Genomic DNA, 20503 nt, shown 5'->3' on the forward strand with positions numbered 1-20503 from the left:
AAAAAATGGATTTGGGTAATTGACATCTGCCTTTTGATTGCAGATAATGTTCATATTTGTAGATATTAGAGAGGACAATCTTGCAAAGCCCTTCCTAACTATGTTTGGTCTAGAAGAGTCAGAAGACCCTGTGGTTAGTTTTTCATGAACTATTTTTCAACTTGTCGATACTAGCTATTTTTTAAGTTTGCTCAGACAACACTTGCCATTGTGTGGATGGACAGGTAGTATCTTTCAACTACAGTAGCAGCTTGAAGTATTTGTTGGAATCAGATACCACACCAACAAGCATAGAAGTATCAATCCCTCTCTGTTTGCTTTCTTTTTCTAGGTTTCTTCAAATTGTGGTTTGACATTCACATTGTTGATTGATTTCTGCAGGACTTTTGTTCAGGTCTTCTGAGTGGAACTGTGTCACCATACTACAAGTCACAGCCAATTCCTGATAACGTAAGTTCTTTTAACAATAAATCTCATTATGTCAGTTGGTGTTTTGGCGATTAGAAAACATTATTTGCAGTTCTTTAGCTTTCCTAACCAAGTTATATCCTGGTCTAGTCCGAAACTATTTAATCCCATAATTTCTATTACAGATGCAGCTCTTGTTTTCTGATCTGATCCTTTTTGCTAGACATTAGCCAAGGAAAATTTGGTATAGTTATGTTTATACAAAAATATTTTATTAACTCTAAAGAACCTTTGCTTCGTAATTGCAGAAGAACATGAGCATTCTGACCATTGTTGGTAAGACATTTGATGAATTGGTCCTGAACAGTCACGAAAACGTCCTTCTAGAGGTTTGTATTGTTTTACACAGATCAGACACTTGTTGATAGTTGACTCTCATACTCTTATGTGTTTGTTAGAATTCTTGAGCATTTGGTTTACGAACTAACTGCAGAGGAAAAATGAAAGAATATGTTGGAACCATATTTCATCCTTTATTGAGGAACTCACACTAAAGATGTTCTGCAATGTGGATAATCTTATAGTTTTGTAATAATGTATCTTTACTCGTGTACTGAAGATATACACACCATGGTGCATCACTTGTGAAACCATAAGCAAGCAAATGGAGAAGTTGGCCAAGCATTTCAAAGGTTTAGATAACTTGATCTTTGCAAGGATAGATGCTTCCCTAAATGAACATCCGAAATTACAGGTAAGGATACTAAATACTTTACTCCTTTGCCTTAAATCGATACAGTGCTCAGATCCTTAATGTTTAAGATGAAAACTTACAGTCTTAATATTTTGTCCAGTCTGGTCTGGAATAGACATTAAGTTACCAACAACTATGCCTCTAGTCCCAAGCAAATTAGGGTCGGCTTTATGAATCTTCATTCTTCACTGTCCATGATTCAAGGGCAGTCCGGTGCGCTATGCGCAGGGTCCGGAGAATCACTGTCCATGATTCTCCATTTAAATTCATCTCAAACCAACATTATTCAGAATATGCATTAGGTTACTACTCCCTTTAGCATCCCTAGATATATAACATAAGGTCAGGTTTTCAACTCCGGAGAAGTGAATTGAGTATAGAGCATGGAGGGAATAGAGAATTCCCAAAAAGAGATGTCAAATGACAAACTGTTTTCCCAGAATTTACTTCAAGTTGATCCCCTAAATCACTATCCACCACGTAACAAGAAACTAGATGGATGTTACAGAATGCTGGAAATGAGATGTTTTTCGCAGGATAATTGCTTTCATCAAAAACGTGAGAGCAATATATTCAGTATATTTGACTGTAGACTATGCTATTGACACGCAATTTCATCTTTAGAATCTTCACCTTAGAGATCCAGATAAGAGACAGGCACAAGTCTCCTCTATTAGAGTTCCTTCCTTTCCATCAGTTCAGAGGATTCCGCCATCAAACTCCTCTTGACTCCTTTTGTGTCCACCGCATGGAGTCTTCTGGTAGCCAACAGCAGATAATGCCTAATGGACTCTGTTTCATTATTTGTACCTTGAAATAGTCTCGCGTCAGTTCTATCATTTTTAATTTGTTCTAGAGAAACAGTTGAATTATTTCTTGTCTGGCATGAAGTGGCAGTTGTAGACAATTTTTTTCAAGGCATGAACTGCAAAGAGAGTACCATTTTCATGCTGATGTATTTGGCCAGAAGAAGTATCTCAAAATGCATCATAATAAGGAAAAAAAAGAAAGAAAATTGAAACAAGTACAGTCAAATGGCAGGGAGATGGCTAGTATCTTAACATTCTGTTAAGAGTTTTTAGTACTGAATTTGCTCTTACCAATGCAGGTTGATGACTATCCAACACTTCTCTTCTACTTAGCAGATGACAAAACAAATCCAGTAAGTTTTAATGATAATAATATACTTTGATGATTTTATTATTCTTGCTCGCCTTTTAATGGGCTTCCCTGTTGAATTTCCTTATGTAGATACTACTTCCTACAAAATCAAGCACAAAAGAATTGGCTGCTCTGATCAACAAGAATTTGAAAGCACAACATCATGAAGTTAGAGATGAACTCTAGGAAACTGTTGCATCGAGGGACAATCTAATTATTTGAAGATGAGGAAAATTATACAGCATATACAGACACCTGCGGGTTACATGAGTAGATATTTCAGAGAGTTGAGGTCCACGGTTGGGTAGACTAAATTGTATCATCAATTAGCAAATTAGTAACTGTTTTGACGTGAACATTGCTTCTATTGGCTGAGCAATATTTCTGTTGATGACAGCTTTAAACTTTGGTTGCATCTCACTGTATGATACTAATAGCAAATGATTATTTAAAATGTTGGGATTACATCAGATGCTGATTAGTCAGCTTTTGAGTTTTAACTGGTCAAGTTTGGTTCAAAACACACTAAGTATCCTAATCTTTTGAGTTTCATACCTAAACTATCAAGTTTACAAGTTTCCTACATGAACTATCACCAGCTAATCAGCAAAACACACCTAAACTATTAAGGCTCACTATTCCTACTTGAAAGTTCAGGTATGAAATTCAAACAATGAACAGTTTAGATTTGTTTTGCTGACTAATTGGTGATAGTTCAGACAGAAAACTCAGGAAACTCACACACATGATAGTTCAGGTACAAGACTAAGATTCTGATCATCCCAATGTTTGTGGGTAGGTGCACTTTTATCTTCTTTTCTTTTACTTTTTCATAATCATAAGCTATTTAGCACGTACCCACTTGCTTAACTAATCCAAATTCATGTCGCATAGAGCCCATAAATAGGTAAGTTCCATGTCAAGAATTTCTCCATTCCCAAAGCTCACATGCGAGATATCCGGTTTAAGGGTTGAGGAGACAAGCTTTTTACAAAGACCGGCAAATCGGCTCCATCAATGTTAACAATCAATTTTAAGTCGTGTCCACATCAAATACCAAATGAATTTATATTTATACTACATATAATGCCTAAGCTGATTTTGCTGAGGCCGAAAAACATAATGACCAAATACATGAATTCACCTAACATCAAGAGTGGAATATAAATTTTTTCCTAAACATTATATGCACAGATATTATCAAACCCCATATGGTGTCCTTCCTCGATCTTTTTAATTGTGTCTGCTATACCAAATCCACCTGCAGACATTAACAGGTGAATGAGCAAATGATCAAAATTAGCGAGCGCTTCCACTTACATCAAATATGAAGAAACTTGCCTAATGATATCGCGCTCACAAAGATTGTGAGCGCCAAAATGAAGATGATCACAGATGCTCTACCAACAATGCTAATTATTCTTCGTACAACATGCTGTCCAACTAAGGCTGCAACAATGGCCACAGCAATAAAATACAGTGCTGAAACATATCCAGAGAAAATAAAGCAGGTTAGTAAACAAGCAAACAGATTCCCAGATTTCTACATTTATCGATCAGTACCACAAGCTTTGAATGTAATTGTTTGAATACCTATCTAACGAGATTACTATTTTTAAGGCTTCGTAGCATCGTCCTTACCATATGGAACTGGAAAACGTCCTAGCAAGTAATATTGTATGACGGACATGGAGGAGGAAAATATCATCACAAAAGCAGCAGTAGCACTCGATACCTACATTTATAAAGTTACTAACAGTGTGAGTGCCTCTTTGAGAAATTACTAACGGTTTAATTTAGTAAGTCCAAGATACTTCTTTTCTCCTTCAATCAAAATGACGTGCGCAACTAGAGGTATTAAATGCGATGAAATGCACCTGAGGAGGAATCCCTAGCTCCAAAAACAATGGACCCAAAATGAATCCACCACCAAGACCTAGCAGACCACCAACTATACCAGCCAAAATGCCACAGAAACAATAAAGAATCAACTGATGCACTTTCCACGTTGTTACTGCTTCTCCACTTGAGAGAACCACCCTTGATCCCTTGTACAAGCAAACAGCTTCATATGCAGAAGCTCCAACAGCGATGGGGAGCTGAAAAGTAGGATAAAAAGAAATTTTAACTTGGTCAAAATACCCTTTTTAAGTGAACGAGAAGCCCATTGGCTCATGTGACACGACCAGAAAGCAGAGGCAAGCTATATTAATACCACATAAGCTTAAATCGCACAATTTATAGTCTAATTCATTGCTGTCAAATGACATCAATACAGTTGATGAGATTTACATGTGAATGAGGGGTGAATAGCTGAGAAACAGTTCAGTTTAAATCTAAATAACAATAACTACCTGCAAGAGGTTTAAGATCCAATATGCTGTTGAACAAGTTGGGGCGTAATTCTGAAAATAAATAAGGCATTCAAATCAGTAAGGCATTATTGCACGAAAGCACAGAATGCACTCATCAAAACGTAAAAGCTCTTGGAAACAAGGAAAGCACTAATAAAAGCAGGAACCTTGGAGACATGCAGAAATAGGATTATGATCCAGACAGCAATAAGTATGGCCGTATCCTTCCAGTACATATTGTCAAAAATTGAGACCTGGAGTAGCTCAAGAAATCAGCATTGAAGAAATGTCGCATCTAGTTCAGAATATGATATAGACTAGGATATTGTTTATAAGGAGTCAAGCAGATTGTGAAGGACAGGAAAGTTTAGTGTGTGAAATAATTTGCGACACCGGGGTGTATTAATTACCTCCTTTGCTTTATAAACTTCATTTGTAAAAGTAGAATCATTTTTTGGACCTCCAGGTATAAGCTTGTATGCAACTTCTTCACCGCCAGCATCTGATTTCAGTTATCGAATGTTACACAGAATTTCAAAAATCTCTGTTGAGGTGTAGAAGATAGAGAAGATAGGTACTCACCATTAGATGTCAAGCGCCTTACTGCTTCCTGGACGCGAAAGAAATTAAGATGTGTTACGAATATATACTAAAAGACGTTCTTGTCTTGTACTCTACAATCACAGAAAAGGACCAAGAGACAACCTCTTTAATAATAGTTTCTTTCTTCCATGTCTCGAATCCCTTGAAGAATGCCTTGATTGAAGCAACTGTAATTCCCATAACGAATCAGAATATGTACTGTGACAAAATCGATAAAATTGCAGCTTGAAAGCAGTTACCTAAGAAAAGAATGATCAATAAGATTGTAACCATCCACTCAGCAAAAAGTACATTTAGTACAACTCCAATACTGATCCCTAACAACAACATTGGTTGGAAAAGAAGAGCTAGATCATAATCAATAATGGGCAGGTCAAGCAATGGATGCCTCAGCTTAAGACTGTAGTAGACAGTTGCACCCGCTGCACCAGTGATCATACCTGGCAAGAAACACAAAAAGGTCAAAAATGGGACAAAGAGTGGAGAAAATGATGTTGCAAATGTGTTTAATCTAGGAAACACAAAGGGACAACGGAATTTTTCCCTCCAGTCTTTTAGGACTCCTTTCACAAGGCCACAACAAAGATTCAAGCTACTAAAAGACGCAAAGTATTTGCAAGCACTTTCGAGTAATATCTAACAAGGAATTTGACCTCTTAAAATCAAGTTTCTTACTTTCTCAAATGGTCATTCAGCTAATAGTAATTAACTCAAAAAGTCACTTTCTTTGTTGAAAAGGACTGGAACCAAGAAGAAGGGTGACTTTCCGAGATAAGTAATACTCGTAACTATTAATTGATAGATCATCTAGGCAATCAATTCATTACAAATGTGTGTAAAAGTAATAAGTTCATAGATGAACTCTTTACATTTTGATATCGCAGTTGATGTTTTTGGATCAAATCCAATGATCAAAGTAAGCATGGGGACAAAGATACCGCCTCCCCCGACACCTCCTACACTCCCAAAAGCAGCACCCAAGAATCCAATTACTGAACCAACAATCACGCTCCACCCAAATTCCAGTTCCTGCAATGCATACACCTATTCAGTAGTACTCCCTTAGTTACAATTTGTTTGTCCGGTTTTGACTAGGCACAGAACTTAAGAAAGTAAAGATACTAGATACTTTTGGATCTTGTGGTCTTAAACATACCACGTGGAAAGTTCTTTCTGAAACAGTAATTCAGTTATTTGATTTGATAAAAATATGTCATGCTGCTACTACTAGTGGAGCAAGAGATAATAAGGAAAAACTGTTCTATGGGCAGTAAGAACTTGGAACTTACAGGCCAAACATGGTGGTAATGAAATTCACTCCTTTTCCCAAGAAGATTGAACAGTTCAAATAAGTAATTTGACTCAATGATATGAGTTGTTCCATTGTTGTTCAAAGAGTTCTTATGTGTAATTTGCTCTCCAGAAGCAACCATAATTAAAGCTAGAACAACCAAACCACTCACAGCAACTCTATATTTTCTCAAACCATCCAATTTTAATCCAGTTTCAGCCATCAATTTGCCACGTACCCACCTTATCACTCTTCTAAAATAGTCAAGAATAAAGATTTACCAAGTCACAAACCTGGAAAATAAGCTCAAATACACAGCAAGAAAATCAAGAATTACCGAAGTAAGTACAAAGATAGCAACTTTGGAATATAAATTAGCAGAAAAAAATGAAGCAACTTTGAGAGTTCAAGATTTCCAGTATTATTACAGAGGAGACAAGTACTAGCTGAGGATAAAGAGCTGCCACAACTGGAGGTAAATTTTTGCTTTTGACAGCGTTTGAAATAACCCCACTTCAGCACTTTAATGGAAATTTTATTTCTGTGTCCCCCGTATAAAGTCTACTAGGCACTTGGCTGTAGTTGCCATCTTTGTTAACAGCTGGTGGTTCTGTCGCAAAGCTGTGAATTTTACTAAAAAAATTACAAATCTACAGTATATTTTGTATGTACAGTATAAAAGCTGCTGGTTTTCTCATTGTTACAGATGTAAACTAAGATATGGAAACTCATGGTACTGAAATAATTGAGTTTATTCTTATCACTTAGTACTAACCAACCAATGAGCATCTCCTCTTGTAAAAATGTCAACTTCACAGTAGTAATAATTTTAATATAATTGTAGGGTCTGATTAGAAATAATTTAGGAATTTTTGATAGATGGGAGTTGGGACAAATGAATAAAAAGACACTCCTAGTACATTTACTTAATGTCATCACTAATTAATATTACCATTAAGTACTATGATTTATATATTTATTAGAAAGAAAAAAAACACATTGGAATATAATTAGAGTGAGAAAAAGAAGATCAAATAGATCTGTCATTCAGTTGCTTACTAAGATTTTGTCATAAAAAAGTGAGACAAAACCCATTGATACAATCATATTATTACACTCTTTTCTAATGTTAATTATAAATCCAATACTAAATATAAGCAGGGCAATCCAGTAAAGAAATTTTGGATCATTCGAATCGAGTAATTTTAGTTTAGATTCTATATTTTGTTAAGAAAACTTATTAAATAAGTTAAGATAAAGAATTTCGATCCTAGTCTAAATAATAATCATAAAATTTAAATTATAAATTCACTCCGAACATTTAAAGGGGTGACATGAAGTCATCAATTTCTACCAGCTAAATCCAACCCCCGACAAGTTTCATATGGCATCATCACGACCCCACCTTCACTATTTAATTTCGATGTGTAAGTTGATAATCCAACTGACATGATATTTATTTATGGTAAAAAAAATAAAAAATAAAAAAAACTTGATTTCTATAGTTGCATGACATTTGAATGTCATTATAATAATTGAATTTAAAAAAGACTATAGGGATCAGTACAACAGCTGCTGAAAATGAGTTATCGTTCAGTTTACAGAAACGTGTTCCATGCCTGTACATTCATTGGCCAAACAAAAAATTGACACTCTATAATGAAAACTCATAAGACACAGTTGAGCTTGAGCATTGCAGATTTGCTATAACTTCAATTTTATACTCTGCCCACTGTTGCACAGTTTCAGATAGTTGAGGAAAAAAGTTTGGGCAAAAGGAAATAAGTACTTGACAGCTATAGAAAAAGAGAAAAGGACAAGGAGAAGGCGAATGCACCATTTATCTAAAGGAATATCTAGTACTCAAGAATTTTGCACGTTTTGGAACCCCACCCCCTCCCACCTTACCTCCCTTTGGTGAGTTCAATAACCCCCGTAACAACATATATCCAGTGAAATCCGGTTGAGAAGTATAGAGGTGGTTTGAGGACCCTTGATTCAAGTACAGCAAATCAAAGTAAGGGAAGGGAAAATGATAGTGAAGAAAACATAGCAACTAACACAGAAATAATGCAATAACCAAAACACCATTAGACAACAAATTAAATGATGACAGAAATCAAAAGCAAGACACTATAGTCTATATGCTTTTCTAATCGCCCCTATAAGCTTGCTCACATACATGAGTAACGAGGAGAGTTATGGTCCTTAATCAGAGTAGAACAGTCATTAATCCACCTTATCAACTTATTTCAAATTATTAAAGCATAATTGTTGTTGTTGGAAAGACGAAGCATTTGTGTGTTAAAATGGTGACAATCTTGCTTCTCAATTTTCACTGCATGAAACATTGTTTTTTTACTACACTGCTCAGCTGACCATCCCAACATTAATTGAAGGTAGCTGTTCGTTCATCTTCCTGCTGGGGCCAAATTTAAGGTAAGATAATACGAAATTCATATCTTGGGTCAAAATGGGACCAAATGGAGCAGATTTTCCGAGTATGAATTGACTATTAATTTTGAAAAAAAAGATTAGAAACGACATCAACTGAAAGCATCATATCATATACTCATAGTAACTCAAATACATGCCACCTAATGTCATTACATTACATTCAATTTCTCAACTAAAATGTGCCCATCAAGCCATGAAGCATATGCAGGATGAACTCGTTTTTATTGCCAAATTTTAATGTCTCAACTACCAGGTACTAGTTCTTATGGTGGAAATGATCTCTTTTGACCACTCACACATTAAGGAGGACAAAATAATCTTAGGCATGAAAATAAAAAGCTCGTGTAAAAACAACATAAAACACAAATCTTTTTAGTACATGTCTAATACTAGTACAATATTATTCAACCAAAGTTACAGAAGTTACTATTATTATATGTTCGTTCATACAAAACCTTCAACTAGAGTTGGCTTCTCATCACTTGCTTCTTCGTCTTCCTCCTTCCCTTCCTTTTTCTTAATTTTCCCCCCTTTTTCTCCAATCTCCAAACCCTGCAACCCATCCACACAAGATTCACCGCCTTCCGGCAGAGATAATCCATCCACCAAGTCTCCGCGGTCATCAGAATCCTTACTACCACCTTCTACATCCACCACATCGATTATCCCTTCCGGCACTTCGCCTCCACCGCCTTTCTCCGTAGTACATTTTCCTGGAATGTCGGTAATACCCTCCGTAATACCTATAAGAGCATCCTTAGCGAAATCGTCGTTCGGCGATGGAGCTTTCACACACTGGCCTTGCGATTCGTCTTCATCGTCCGATGCTGAGATTATTGATCGTACGGCGGTGGCGGCTTTGAGAAATGCTTCTTTGATTGATTCAGGTGGAAGTGCACAATCTTCGAGGCCTGCATCTTCGAGACGCGGTGGTTGGATTTTGTCGAGTAAACTCTCTGATTCCTTTGTGAACTCCATTTGGTAAGAAATTATTTCAGTAGAGAGAAAAGCCCTAATTTTACTTGAATTTGGGAACCCAAAAGAGAGAAATGAATTGTGATTTGCAAGGCACAAGAAATGTGGCCACTTTTTGTGTTTTGTAGAGAGCGAATTGGTACGTGGCACACTTCTCAAATGTTCGCATGTGCCTAAAACCGACATAATTTATCGGTTGAGTCCGACAAGAATACGTATATCTCGGGTAACCCACAGCGCGAACAGTATGGTTCGATGTTTTTTAATTTGAGTGTCTGATTTACTCCTTCCGTCTCAAATTATTCGTCTCAAATTTTCTAATTTAATTTTTCATTTTACTTATCTTTTTTATTAATCAAGAGGAGACAAATTTTTTTCATATTTTACCCTTTGCATTTATTATATTTTCTTCAAATTAAAATACAAACATCATCTAATAGGGGTATTATGATAAATTAATCATATTATTAATTATTTTTCTTAATCAATATGTCATCTCAATTTGAGACGGAGAGAGTAACAAAATACCCCCGTGAAATTTCACAAATTGAGTTTGGAAAGGATAAAGGGTACATAGATCATGCCATTCTCTGTACATAAGTTGTTTTCAAATGGTCATCGACTCAAGTACAATAGATGATCAAGTACAATGTATGATTTTGATTCGATATGAATTTTAAGACATTAAGGAGTCGTTTGGTAGAGTGTATAAGATCAATGCAAAATATAATGTATTAGTAATGCTTGCATTAGTAATACTTGTATTAGTTATGCACGTATTATTTCTTATACATTGTTTGGTTTGATGTATAAGAAATAATACATTTTACATAATTTCTATAAAAGAAATGTTTGTTTACAAAAATACCCTTCTTTGATTTTGTACATTTTTTTGCAACAAAATTTTTTTGTCGTCTCAAATATAATTAGTATTGTTGAACTAGTATATAGAGGTTTCGGATTAATTGCAAGACCTTCGTCTTTGCGCATGAAATATTATGCCAACGGATTAACATAGTCGGAACAAAAATAAAATATAAGACGTAAAATTAAGAAATAGTCTCAATTTTTTTTTATCTTTTTAAAGATCCTCGAAGCAAAGCAAAAATATGTTACAATTATTTAAATCAATTATTCATTGTTGTAGATTAAAATGGTGGGAAAAAAAATTATGAAATGTTTTGAAAAGATTCATTATTGTAAATTAAAATGGCGGGAAAAGAAATGGTGAAATATTTTGAGAGGGAAATTGAGGGGTATTAAGGTCATTTAATAAGTTAATGAATGTATTAAAGACTTTGCATTACTAATACATAAAAAATGGATGGTATTAGTAATACACACCTTAATACACAATAGAGTGTACATTGACTAAAAATTGTACCGAACAAGGTATTCATAATACACATTAATTAATACATGCATTATTTTTGCCAATACACTCTACCAAACGACCCCTAAAGGAAATTCTGAATCTTGTAATTTAAACTAAAGATATAAAAAATATATTCGACTATTATTAAATTTTGTGATCCTAATTATGTAATGCAAAAAGATTGAAAAACTAAAGAATTTCAAAAAGAAAGCTTTATTCATAAATGAATTAAAATGGAAAATAAGACAAATATTCGGTACAGTGCACCGATCTATATGTTAGTTCGAGTGATGAATTGAAATGAATATAATCTGTCGTGTAGTTATAATAAAATATTCTGAAAAAAAAAAAAAAAAAAAAAAAAGAGTACGATTAAGAATAAGAATAATGCAGGACGAACCCATGTCATGTACTCAGACATCGACTCCCAACCTGCTTGAAGTTACTAGTGATGTGCTAAAAACACCCTGGTCTAACATTTGTCTTAAAATGATTAAATTGGACCTTTGGCAATTCCAATTTTCCACTTCCCTAAACTATAACATAAAAGTATTGAATGTTTGCAAAAGTATAAATTGGAATAACGTTTGCACGTTTCATGACTAGAGAAACTACATGAGGCGTTGGTAGGACAAAGGGACAATTTGTCTGGTCCTTTTGAGCTAGCTTCTGACATATATGACCACAAAATACGTCGGTGTCCAAGCATTTATATACATCCATACAGCTCATAGCAGTTTCTTGCATCTCTGAAAAGGGTAATCTTCAAACATGTAGTCAAATGTATGGATCATGAATAGTAGTAGTAGTATATTATCATGTATCAGCATACAGTCTGAAACACAGATAAGTGTCCAAGGAGGAAAAAAAAAAGTAAAGGTGCAACATCATAATTACACTTTCGGAAAGAGCAATCCACAATCCAGAACCCAAAATCAAATACAAAGAAGTTAACTGTTGTAGTAAATAAATCATTAGATCAAGGGAACTTGCACTAGCAGTCTATGGAATAATGCAACCAGAGAAACTCTTCAACATTCACATCCTGTTGATCTTGGTTGATTTCCTCCAGCAACATCAATAGTATCTGGAAGGTATCTACAGGATAAAAGATGAAACAAACAATTAACTTCAACAACAATCTAAGAGGGGATCTAAATGTTTTGACATACAAAACCTGGCAACTTCAATGTGCCTCTCAGATGATTTTCGAAGTTCTAATTTTATAATCAAAGGCATGTTTATATCTTTCCAATTTCACAATGAACTTCGTAAAATTACCCTCTAGATGTGAAATAGAACAATCAAATTGGAACATGAGAAATAATTTCAAGGTCCTTGACTTTTCTTCATCAAACATATCTATCAAGATCACAACTTTCCAGCTTTCCAAGATCATCTCTCACCAAGAAGACAGTTTTTTTCATGTCCTAGAAGACATCGACTCCTTCAAAATAACTCTTCAGACACTTCCACTTCTAAAAGAACAAGCACTTACCTCTTTTTTCCAGTCAAAAGCCCAAGGTGAAGGCCCTTAAGAGCCAACTAGGGTTCAAAGTATTTGACGATATTGTAAGCTAAATGTATTCCCTGCCCGGATAAATTAGTAAAATAGATACTACACTATTTGGAAGAGGTACTCACATTTCTTCTTCAGGTTCATTTTTCAGAGCATTTTTAGCTATACATTGGAAAGCTGAATCCACATTGAATCCCTCTTTTGCGGAGGTCTCAAAGTAAGGTATCCCCTTGGAGGCACACCATGCCTTGGCTTTCTTCTCGGACACCTGCAATCCACACAATCAACCTTATAAAATCAATCCCCCAATCCACCTACACCCATCCAAAGATGCCAAATTCAGAAAGAGCATCACACAAGTGAGGAAGGTTCATCAAGAGAGAAATTAAATTTACCACTCGACTATTGCCACCATCAACATCTATCTTATTCCCCAATACAACGAACGGAAAGTTGTCAGGATCAGATGGGCTGGCCTGAACATCAAGGAAAGAACTCTCAGAAATCACTTCTACATGTCAAAGCTTGCAAGCAAATTACGGGTCTATAACCTGTAATACCTGGATCAGAAATTCTTCTCTCCAGTTGTTAAGGTTCTCAAATGACTTCATGACATTCACATCATACACTAGAACACAACAATCTGCTCCACGGTAAAAAGCCACTCCAAGGCTTTGGAACCTTTCCTGCCCAGCTGTATCCCATATCTAAGGAAAACACAATAATTCCAGTAGATTAGAAGTGAATTAAGTCAGCAACTCTGGAAAAGTATTCAGGATTTCAAGTCACATCTTACGAGTCATAAATTCAAATTAACCTGAAAACCGTGAAGTTAGAATGCTAATTCCAGTATACATGAAGAAACCATTTATTGAAAACGGCTATAATTTCCACTAGACTACAAGAGAAAAAACATTTTTTGAGAAAGCTAAAAGGAGTAGAGGACTGCAAGAAAATTATAATGGCTTCGACGAATGTTGCTCAGAGAAATAGGGTGTTTATGTGCATTAAACTTGTCTACACTTGCAGCTTGCAGATCAAATACACAGCTACATTTCAGACTCACCTATGACATTGGATGCGGTAAAAGACAAACAGGTGCACCAAGAACAGAAGATTGGCTATTTTTTTTAACTAACGCATTTTTCTCGACTCAATGTTTTTACAGCGAAGCCTCTGCTACAGCTGTTATGTATGTGCAGAGAAAAGGAACAACAACAACAACAACATACCCAGTGTATTCCCACAAAGTGGGGCCTCGGGAGGGTAAAGTGTATGCAGTCCATACCACTACCTCATATGAGGTGTAGAGAAAAGGAAGGATAAAAGAAATAAAAGAACTCAAGAGCACTTTACACTGTATATGATGGTGGTGTCAAAGAAAGGATACAACAACAACAACAACAAACCCAGTGTATTCCCACTTAGTGGGGTCTGGGGGGGGGTAAGATGTACGCAGTCCATACCTCTACCTCTGATGAAGTAGAAAGGCTGTTTCCGAAAGACCCCCGGCTCAAGTCACGAGAAATCACACAAACACATAGTACAGCACAGAAGCAGATGACATAACATAGATACGGCACCCATAAGGAATATAAAACAGAGTAAAGCAGGAATGCAGGAATATAAAGCAGAGGAAAGCACACATATTCGTAATAAACATGGAACACGGAACACGGAACATTGAATACGGAATCATAACAGGAATACACCCCCACCAATTAATTCCCTACACTAGCGACCCGAACTGGCCCTAATCCTCTGCCGTAATTCGCATCTTCCAGACCTTCCTATCTAGGGTCATGTCCTCGGTGAGCTGTAACTGTTCCATGTCCCGCCTAATCACCTCACCCCAGTACTTCTTCGGTCTACCCCTACCCCGTCTAAAACCATCCAACGCTAGCCTCTCACACCTACGGACCGGGGCATCCATGCCCCTCCTCTTCACGTGTCCGAACCATCTCAATCGTGCTTCCCGCATCTTACACTCCACTGAAGTCACACCAACCTTCTCCCGGATAGTCTCATTCCGAACTCTATCCCCTCGGATCAGTCCACACATCCAGCGCAACATCCGCATTTCTGCCACCTTCATTTTTTGGATGTGGGAGTTCTTAACTGGCCAACACTCCGCTCCATACAGCAAGGCCGGACGGACTACCACCCTATAGAATTTGCCTTTAAGCTTGGGCGGCACCTTCTTATCACGTGTCAAAGAAAGGATGTTGTAAAAAAAACCGGCCAATATATGCCAGTTAACTAACAAATTAGCTAGCCAATGGCCTCCAAAATCCTGTTATAAGATAAAATATTTTGCTCAATTTTGAGAGGCATTCCATTTTGAGTCTAAAACTCCTCAGTTCAGGATGAGGATAAAATATAAGACCTTCTATTATCCTCCAGAAACTGTTTTACAAGTCCTGAAATATGAAACTAAGAAGGGTAAAACGTGGAATTTGGAAGTAAGAAGCTATGGAAAATGTGACAAGCACATTCAAGGATATTAAATCAAATGAAATCAGCAGACATTGTTTATGCAAAAAACAACAATATCCTAAAACAATAATAACTATGACCCAATCTCAAACAAGTTGGGGTCTGGTATATGAATCCTTACTAACCATGTTTTTCCATTTAACCTCAACTCATCTTATCATACCAAAATAAAATATAAGTTAAGAATAAGTTAAATCTATATAAATAATTTAACAATAATATTAAAAGACAAGGAGATGGAGTACTGCAAAAATGCCTGAGGCTTGGAGATGGAGTACAATGATTCCGTTATATAAAAACAAGGGTGACATTCAGAGTTGCAACAACTATAGGGGTATTAAGCTGTTGAGTCACCTTATGAAGATGTGGGAGAGGGTGGTTTGCAACTATAGGGGTATTAAGCTGTTGAGTCACCTTATGAAGATGTGGGAGAGGGTGGTTGAGCAGAGATTGAAGAGGGTCGTGTCAATTTCGGAGAATCATTTTGGATTTATGCTTGGTCGCTCGACGACAGAAGCAATCCACCTGGTGAGGAGATTGGTGGAGCAATATAGGGAAAGGAAGAGAGATTTACACATGGTGTTCATCGACTTGGAGAAGGCGTATGATAAAATCCCTAGGGAGGTTTTTTGGAGATGCTTGGAGGTGAGAGGGGTCCCGACGGCGTACATCAGAGCTACTAAGGACATGTAAGATGGAGGGAAGACTCGGGTGAGAATGGTGAGAGGAGACTCAGAACATTTTCCGGTCGAGACAGGGTTGCATCAGGGATCGACTCTCAGTTCGTTTCTATTTGCGCTGGTGATGGACGTGTTGACGCAGAGTATTCAAGATGAGGCGCCTTGGTGTATGTTATTTGCAATGATGTAGAGTTGATTGATGAGACGCGGGGGGTGTGAACGAAAAATTGGATAGTTGGAGGCAAACCCTTGAATCTAAGGGGTTCAGGTTGAGTAGGTCCAAGACGGAGTATATAGAATGCAAGTTTAGTGACTTGAAGCAGGAGGACAAAGTGGTGGTGAGGTTGGATTCCCAGGATGTTTGAAAGAGGGATAGTTTTAAGTATCTTGAGTCTATGATTCAGGAGAATGGAGAGATTGATGAGGACGTCTCTAAACGTATTGGAGCGGGTTGGATGAAGTGGAGGCTCGCCTCGGGAGTATTGTGTGATAGGAAGGTGCCCTTAAAGCTTAAAGGCAAGTGTTCTATAGAGTGGCAGTCCGTCCGGTCATGCTGTATGGTGCAGAGTGTTGGCCAGTCAAGAACTCCCACATTCAAAAATTGAAGGTAATAGAAATGAGAATGTTGCATTGGATGTGTGGAGGAGATAGAGTTAGGAATGAGACTATCCGGGAGAAGGTGGGAGTGGCTTCGGTGGAAAACAAAATACGGAAAGAAAGGCTGAGATGGTTTGGGCATGTGATGAGGAGGGGCACGGATGCCCCAGTTCGAAGGTGTGAGAGACTAGCTTTGGATAGATTCAGGAGGAGTAGAGGTAGGCCGAAGAACTATTGGAGAGAGGTGATTAGACATGACATGGAGTTGTTACAGCTTACTGAGGACATGACCCTAGATAGAAAGGTGTGGAGGTCGCGGATAAGGGTAGAAGGCTAGTGCGTGTGTGGGTTGTAACTAGTAGTTAGGGAGCTCTTGTGTAGCCGGGTTAGTAATCCTAGGACTGTGTCCTTTGGTAGGAGCCACTAGTGTATGCTACTACTAGGTGGGTGTCCTTTATTATTTCTTATTTCGGTTATGCCACCCATCCTGTTTCATGTATTACTATGACCTTGTTAACTATTCTTTATCTTCTGTCGGGGTCTATCGGAAATAGCCTCCCTACTTCTTTGGAGGTAGCGGTATGGACTGCGTACATTTTACCCTCCCCAGACCCCACTTGGTGGGAATACACTGGGTTTGTTGTTGTTGTTGTAATTATATTAAAAGATCTATATATTCTGACTCGCATATAAATACTCTAGAAAAGCAATAGGTGCATAATCAATGTATTAGCAAGACTAAAAAACCTATCCCGAACTATCCCTGTGAATCTTTTACTTCCATTATGCATTATCTTTAGGTCTACCTCGTCCTCTTGTTAATACCTTCATTCACCACAGTTTTACACCTATGGACTGGTACAACTGTAGGTTAATGCAGCACACGATCAAACCATCTCAAGCAACTCTCTCTCATTTCATCCACAACGACAGCATCCTATGAGCAATAGCTCATGTTATCATTATTATAGAAAAGTCTAAGATGAGCTTCAATGGAGCAACATGGTCAATGACGATTCATATTAGCCAACCCAAACTTGTTAGGAATTGAAAGATACTTGTTTTCTTGTTATCAAACAAATCAGATATTTAACTGACAAGCAAACAGAAACTCTGTTGCAAACTACTTCTTAGAAGCAAGAAGCTTACTATGGAGATAAAATAATGTTAGAAATCAGAACCTCCACATTGTTGCTTGATAGTAAAAATAGTAAATTGCAGAAGAAATGGTCAGTCTGGAAGGGAGAAAGAGAACTTCTCACAGGCACTACTCTACTGCAATGTTATTACATCTTGAAACATGATTGATGTTGGAAATGGAAGTTGTATTAATTACATTTGTTTGAAACAAGTATTTACGGGCAGTAACAATGGACATAGCAATTTCACGGATAAAAATAGGATTGGGAATAGCTTTCGTTGTATGCTTCTGATTCTTGAATCTAACCTGTAATGTGTACAACCTATCCTCAAACTGGACTTCTTTTGTCAAGAAATCAGCTCCAATTGTGGCCTTGTATTGGTTACTAAACTTGCGATTCACATACCTAAAGTAATAATAGAAAACGAATATTTAGTAAGAAGGAACCCAAATAGGAGAAGAAAAATATCCACTTTACAATTCAACAGAGAGGAATCTGAGAGTACTGGTTCATCAGAGATGTCTTCCCCACCCTACAAAAGGATCAAAAAGCGAGTTAGTAACACACATTACAATTTACATGATAAAGTGGCACACAACAACACTTCCACATTTAAAAATTAAGACATAGGATCCATTAGAGGCGGAGCCAGGATTTCAACTAAGGGGTTCAATATTCAAAGAAAACTTAGTCGAAGGGAATTCAACAACTATTATAACCACATAAAAAATAATTTTAATCATGTATAAATAGTATATTTTTCCGTCGAAGGGGGTTCTGATCCATCAGAATCAACTCAACTCATGAATTCTGGCACACAACTCACAAGTAATTTAAGACTTCTCTATCAAGAGGTCTACTAAGAAAAGTTCAAACCGGAATAAAAATTAAAGAAACTTACAAATGCAAAGATGCCATTGTATCTAAGGGTGTGACCTAGCGGTCAATTACGTGGTTGAAAAATGAGAACCATGAGGTCGTCGGTTAAAATTCCAGCAGAGACAAAAAAAACTTTATGATTTATTTCTATCTGCCGTAGACTTGGTGGACAAAGCTATCAGGCGTTGGTGGGAGGTAGCAACTATAATGTAGAATTAGTTAACGTGCGTATAAACTGGCTCGGACACCACGGTTATTAAAAGAATTACATATTTAAACAAACAATTTTCAAGCTACTCCCTGTCGATATATGACATCAAAAGGAATCACTATTTCACAATACATTTTCTCTTAGATTCTCCTTGATGCTCATACTACAAATACCTACTTACGAGTAACAGTAAATTCGTTTCAATTTTTCATCAGTTAAACAATCAACAGAGGAAAAAAAAAAACAAAAAAACAGGCAAATTCAGCTGCTATACAAATTTAACAATAATCTGAAGCTCCTAGATTTGAGTCTAAATTAAAAGAAATATAATCAATCGATATAACTGAGATTACGAAAACAAAAACAACAAAATTTCATGAAAAAAAAAAACGTAACATTGGCAAATAAAGAGATAGATCGGAATAATTAAATGAGAATTTAGAAAATACTAACCCACTATCGCCGAGGATTATGACCTTGAGAAGCATCCGCCTTCGAGAAGCCATAATTTTGAAATTTCAATAAAGAGCACTGATATTCAATTGAATTTTGTGTTGCTACGATCAACTTTCGACACGGAGAGCAAGGAGGGGGGGGGGGGAAAATTTCTCTTGCTTGTGCAATTCGTTAAGAAAAAAATGTACTATTAAATTCTGTGAGTGCCAAAGTGTCCAGTATTGATTTGACATAATTTTAAGGATAATAATTATATTTGAGAGATAATTATGATCTTTTTACGAATTTTAATATAGTTTAAAAATTTAATCGTCACATATCAATTACAGCGAGGAATTGTGCCTGTAAATAGGATATTCCTCTTTATTCGTATTGTATGCTTTTTAAGGACTTTCATCCAAAGCTAATTAATAAACCCCCAAAACATTTTTATGTTCTTAATCAGACCCATCAATTCTACTCTCAAGGTATTTTGCGCCCTTAATAGTTAATAGGTCCTCCACCACAAAACAGGAAAAATGAACTAGTGTTTTAAAATTATGTAGCTTCTACTCGATAGAATAATTTAAGTATGCAAGTTGATCTGAATATGATACTTATATAACAATTATATAGTTTTTGTTCGATTTTAAGTTGTAGAAAACTATTATACGTATTTATTTTTTAAAACGAAATACTCAATTTATATAGTAACAATTTTTTTGGCGTGATTGTGGTAACATAATACAAGTACTATATTTTTTAATTTTTATTTTTTGCATATTAGAAGTATAGAAAAACGAGTTTTCAAACTGAAAAGGTACTTCTCTGACATCATTGTGCCAATAAATATATTGACGAAGGATGGTAACAGAGTCACGTTAGTTGAAATTTGATTACCTGTATTCCACTGTCACTGTGGGCATGAATTTAAAATCTAGATACTACTGTTTGGACAATAATGCATACGACAACCTAGAATAGGTCAAAACAACATGAAACCAAGCTAACTGCTTCATTTACATTCCACCACGAAATTATATGTGTTAAAAGTTGAGATTGTTCAGCAGGTCGCGGAGCTAGAATGATTGTTACGGATTCAACAACATTCAGTTAATTTAATTTAAAATATTGAATTCGCCTCTTTTTGTGCTCCATTAGGCTTC

At 36.4% G+C, this 20503-nt stretch overlaps 4 protein-coding genes across 11 annotated transcripts in view; 1 reads left to right on the forward strand and 3 right to left on the reverse strand.

The window, feature by feature from the left end:
* LOC107861820 (protein disulfide isomerase-like 1-6) overlaps positions 1 to 2823 on the forward strand; it is a 6833-nt gene extending 4010 nt beyond the window's left edge. For both annotated transcript variants that reach the window (XM_016707192.2, XM_016707191.2), the window contains exons 6-12: positions 44 to 133; positions 225 to 296; positions 382 to 450; positions 717 to 797; positions 1028 to 1162; positions 2271 to 2324; positions 2414 to 2823. In XM_016707192.2, the coding sequence (XP_016562678.2) occupies positions 44 to 133; positions 225 to 296; positions 382 to 450; positions 717 to 797; positions 1028 to 1162; positions 2271 to 2324; positions 2414 to 2509 (597 nt within the window). In that variant the 3' untranslated portion in view covers positions 2510 to 2823. The remainder of the gene's footprint in view (positions 1 to 43; positions 134 to 224; positions 297 to 381; positions 451 to 716; positions 798 to 1027; positions 1163 to 2270; positions 2325 to 2413) is intronic.
* A 485-nt stretch (positions 2824 to 3308) lies between these two features.
* LOC107861819 (sulfite exporter TauE/SafE family protein 3) lies at positions 3309 to 7338 on the reverse strand. Of its 7 annotated transcripts, none has more exons than XM_016707188.2 (13): positions 7000 to 7338; positions 6570 to 6825; positions 6150 to 6309; positions 5520 to 5720; positions 5383 to 5447; positions 5260 to 5287; positions 5088 to 5179; positions 4845 to 4931; positions 4678 to 4728; positions 4201 to 4422; positions 3965 to 4058; positions 3665 to 3805; positions 3309 to 3584 (listed from the first exon to the last, which is right to left on the reverse strand). In XM_016707188.2, the coding sequence occupies exons 2-13, from the start codon at positions 6792 to 6794 to the stop codon at positions 3499 to 3501; spliced, it is 1452 nt and encodes a 483-aa protein (XP_016562674.2). In that variant the 5' UTR covers positions 6795 to 6825; positions 7000 to 7338; the 3' UTR covers positions 3309 to 3498. The 7 variants fall into 7 exon arrangements, with proteins under 7 accessions (XP_016562674.2, XP_016562673.2, XP_047266082.1 ...); XM_016707187.2 differs by having other exon boundaries at positions 6570 to 6864; positions 7000 to 7325; XM_047410126.1 differs by having other exon boundaries at positions 3665 to 3772; positions 7000 to 7322.
* A 2035-nt stretch (positions 7339 to 9373) lies between these two features.
* On the reverse strand, positions 9374 to 10293 carry LOC107861818. Its single transcript, XM_016707186.2, has one exon. The coding sequence runs from the start codon at positions 10187 to 10189 to the stop codon at positions 9473 to 9475; it is 717 nt and encodes a 238-aa protein (XP_016562672.2). The 5' UTR covers positions 10190 to 10293; the 3' UTR covers positions 9374 to 9472.
* A 1860-nt stretch (positions 10294 to 12153) lies between these two features.
* Positions 12154 to 19460, reverse strand: LOC107861816 (ras-related protein Rab7). Its single transcript, NM_001324822.1, is given in 7 exon segments — positions 12154 to 12476; positions 13023 to 13165; positions 13293 to 13373; positions 13458 to 13604; positions 18118 to 18217; positions 18318 to 18344; positions 19356 to 19460. Coding segments are annotated over 7 exon segments (618 nt in total). The 5' UTR covers positions 19409 to 19460; the 3' UTR covers positions 12154 to 12409.
* Between the last annotated feature and the right edge of the window lie 1043 nt (positions 19461 to 20503).

The sequence above is a fragment of the Capsicum annuum genome, chromosome 3, assembly GCF_002878395.1.
Source record: "Capsicum annuum cultivar UCD-10X-F1 chromosome 3, UCD10Xv1.1, whole genome shotgun sequence".
Lineage (NCBI taxonomy): Eukaryota > Viridiplantae > Streptophyta > Magnoliopsida > Solanales > Solanaceae > Capsicum > Capsicum annuum.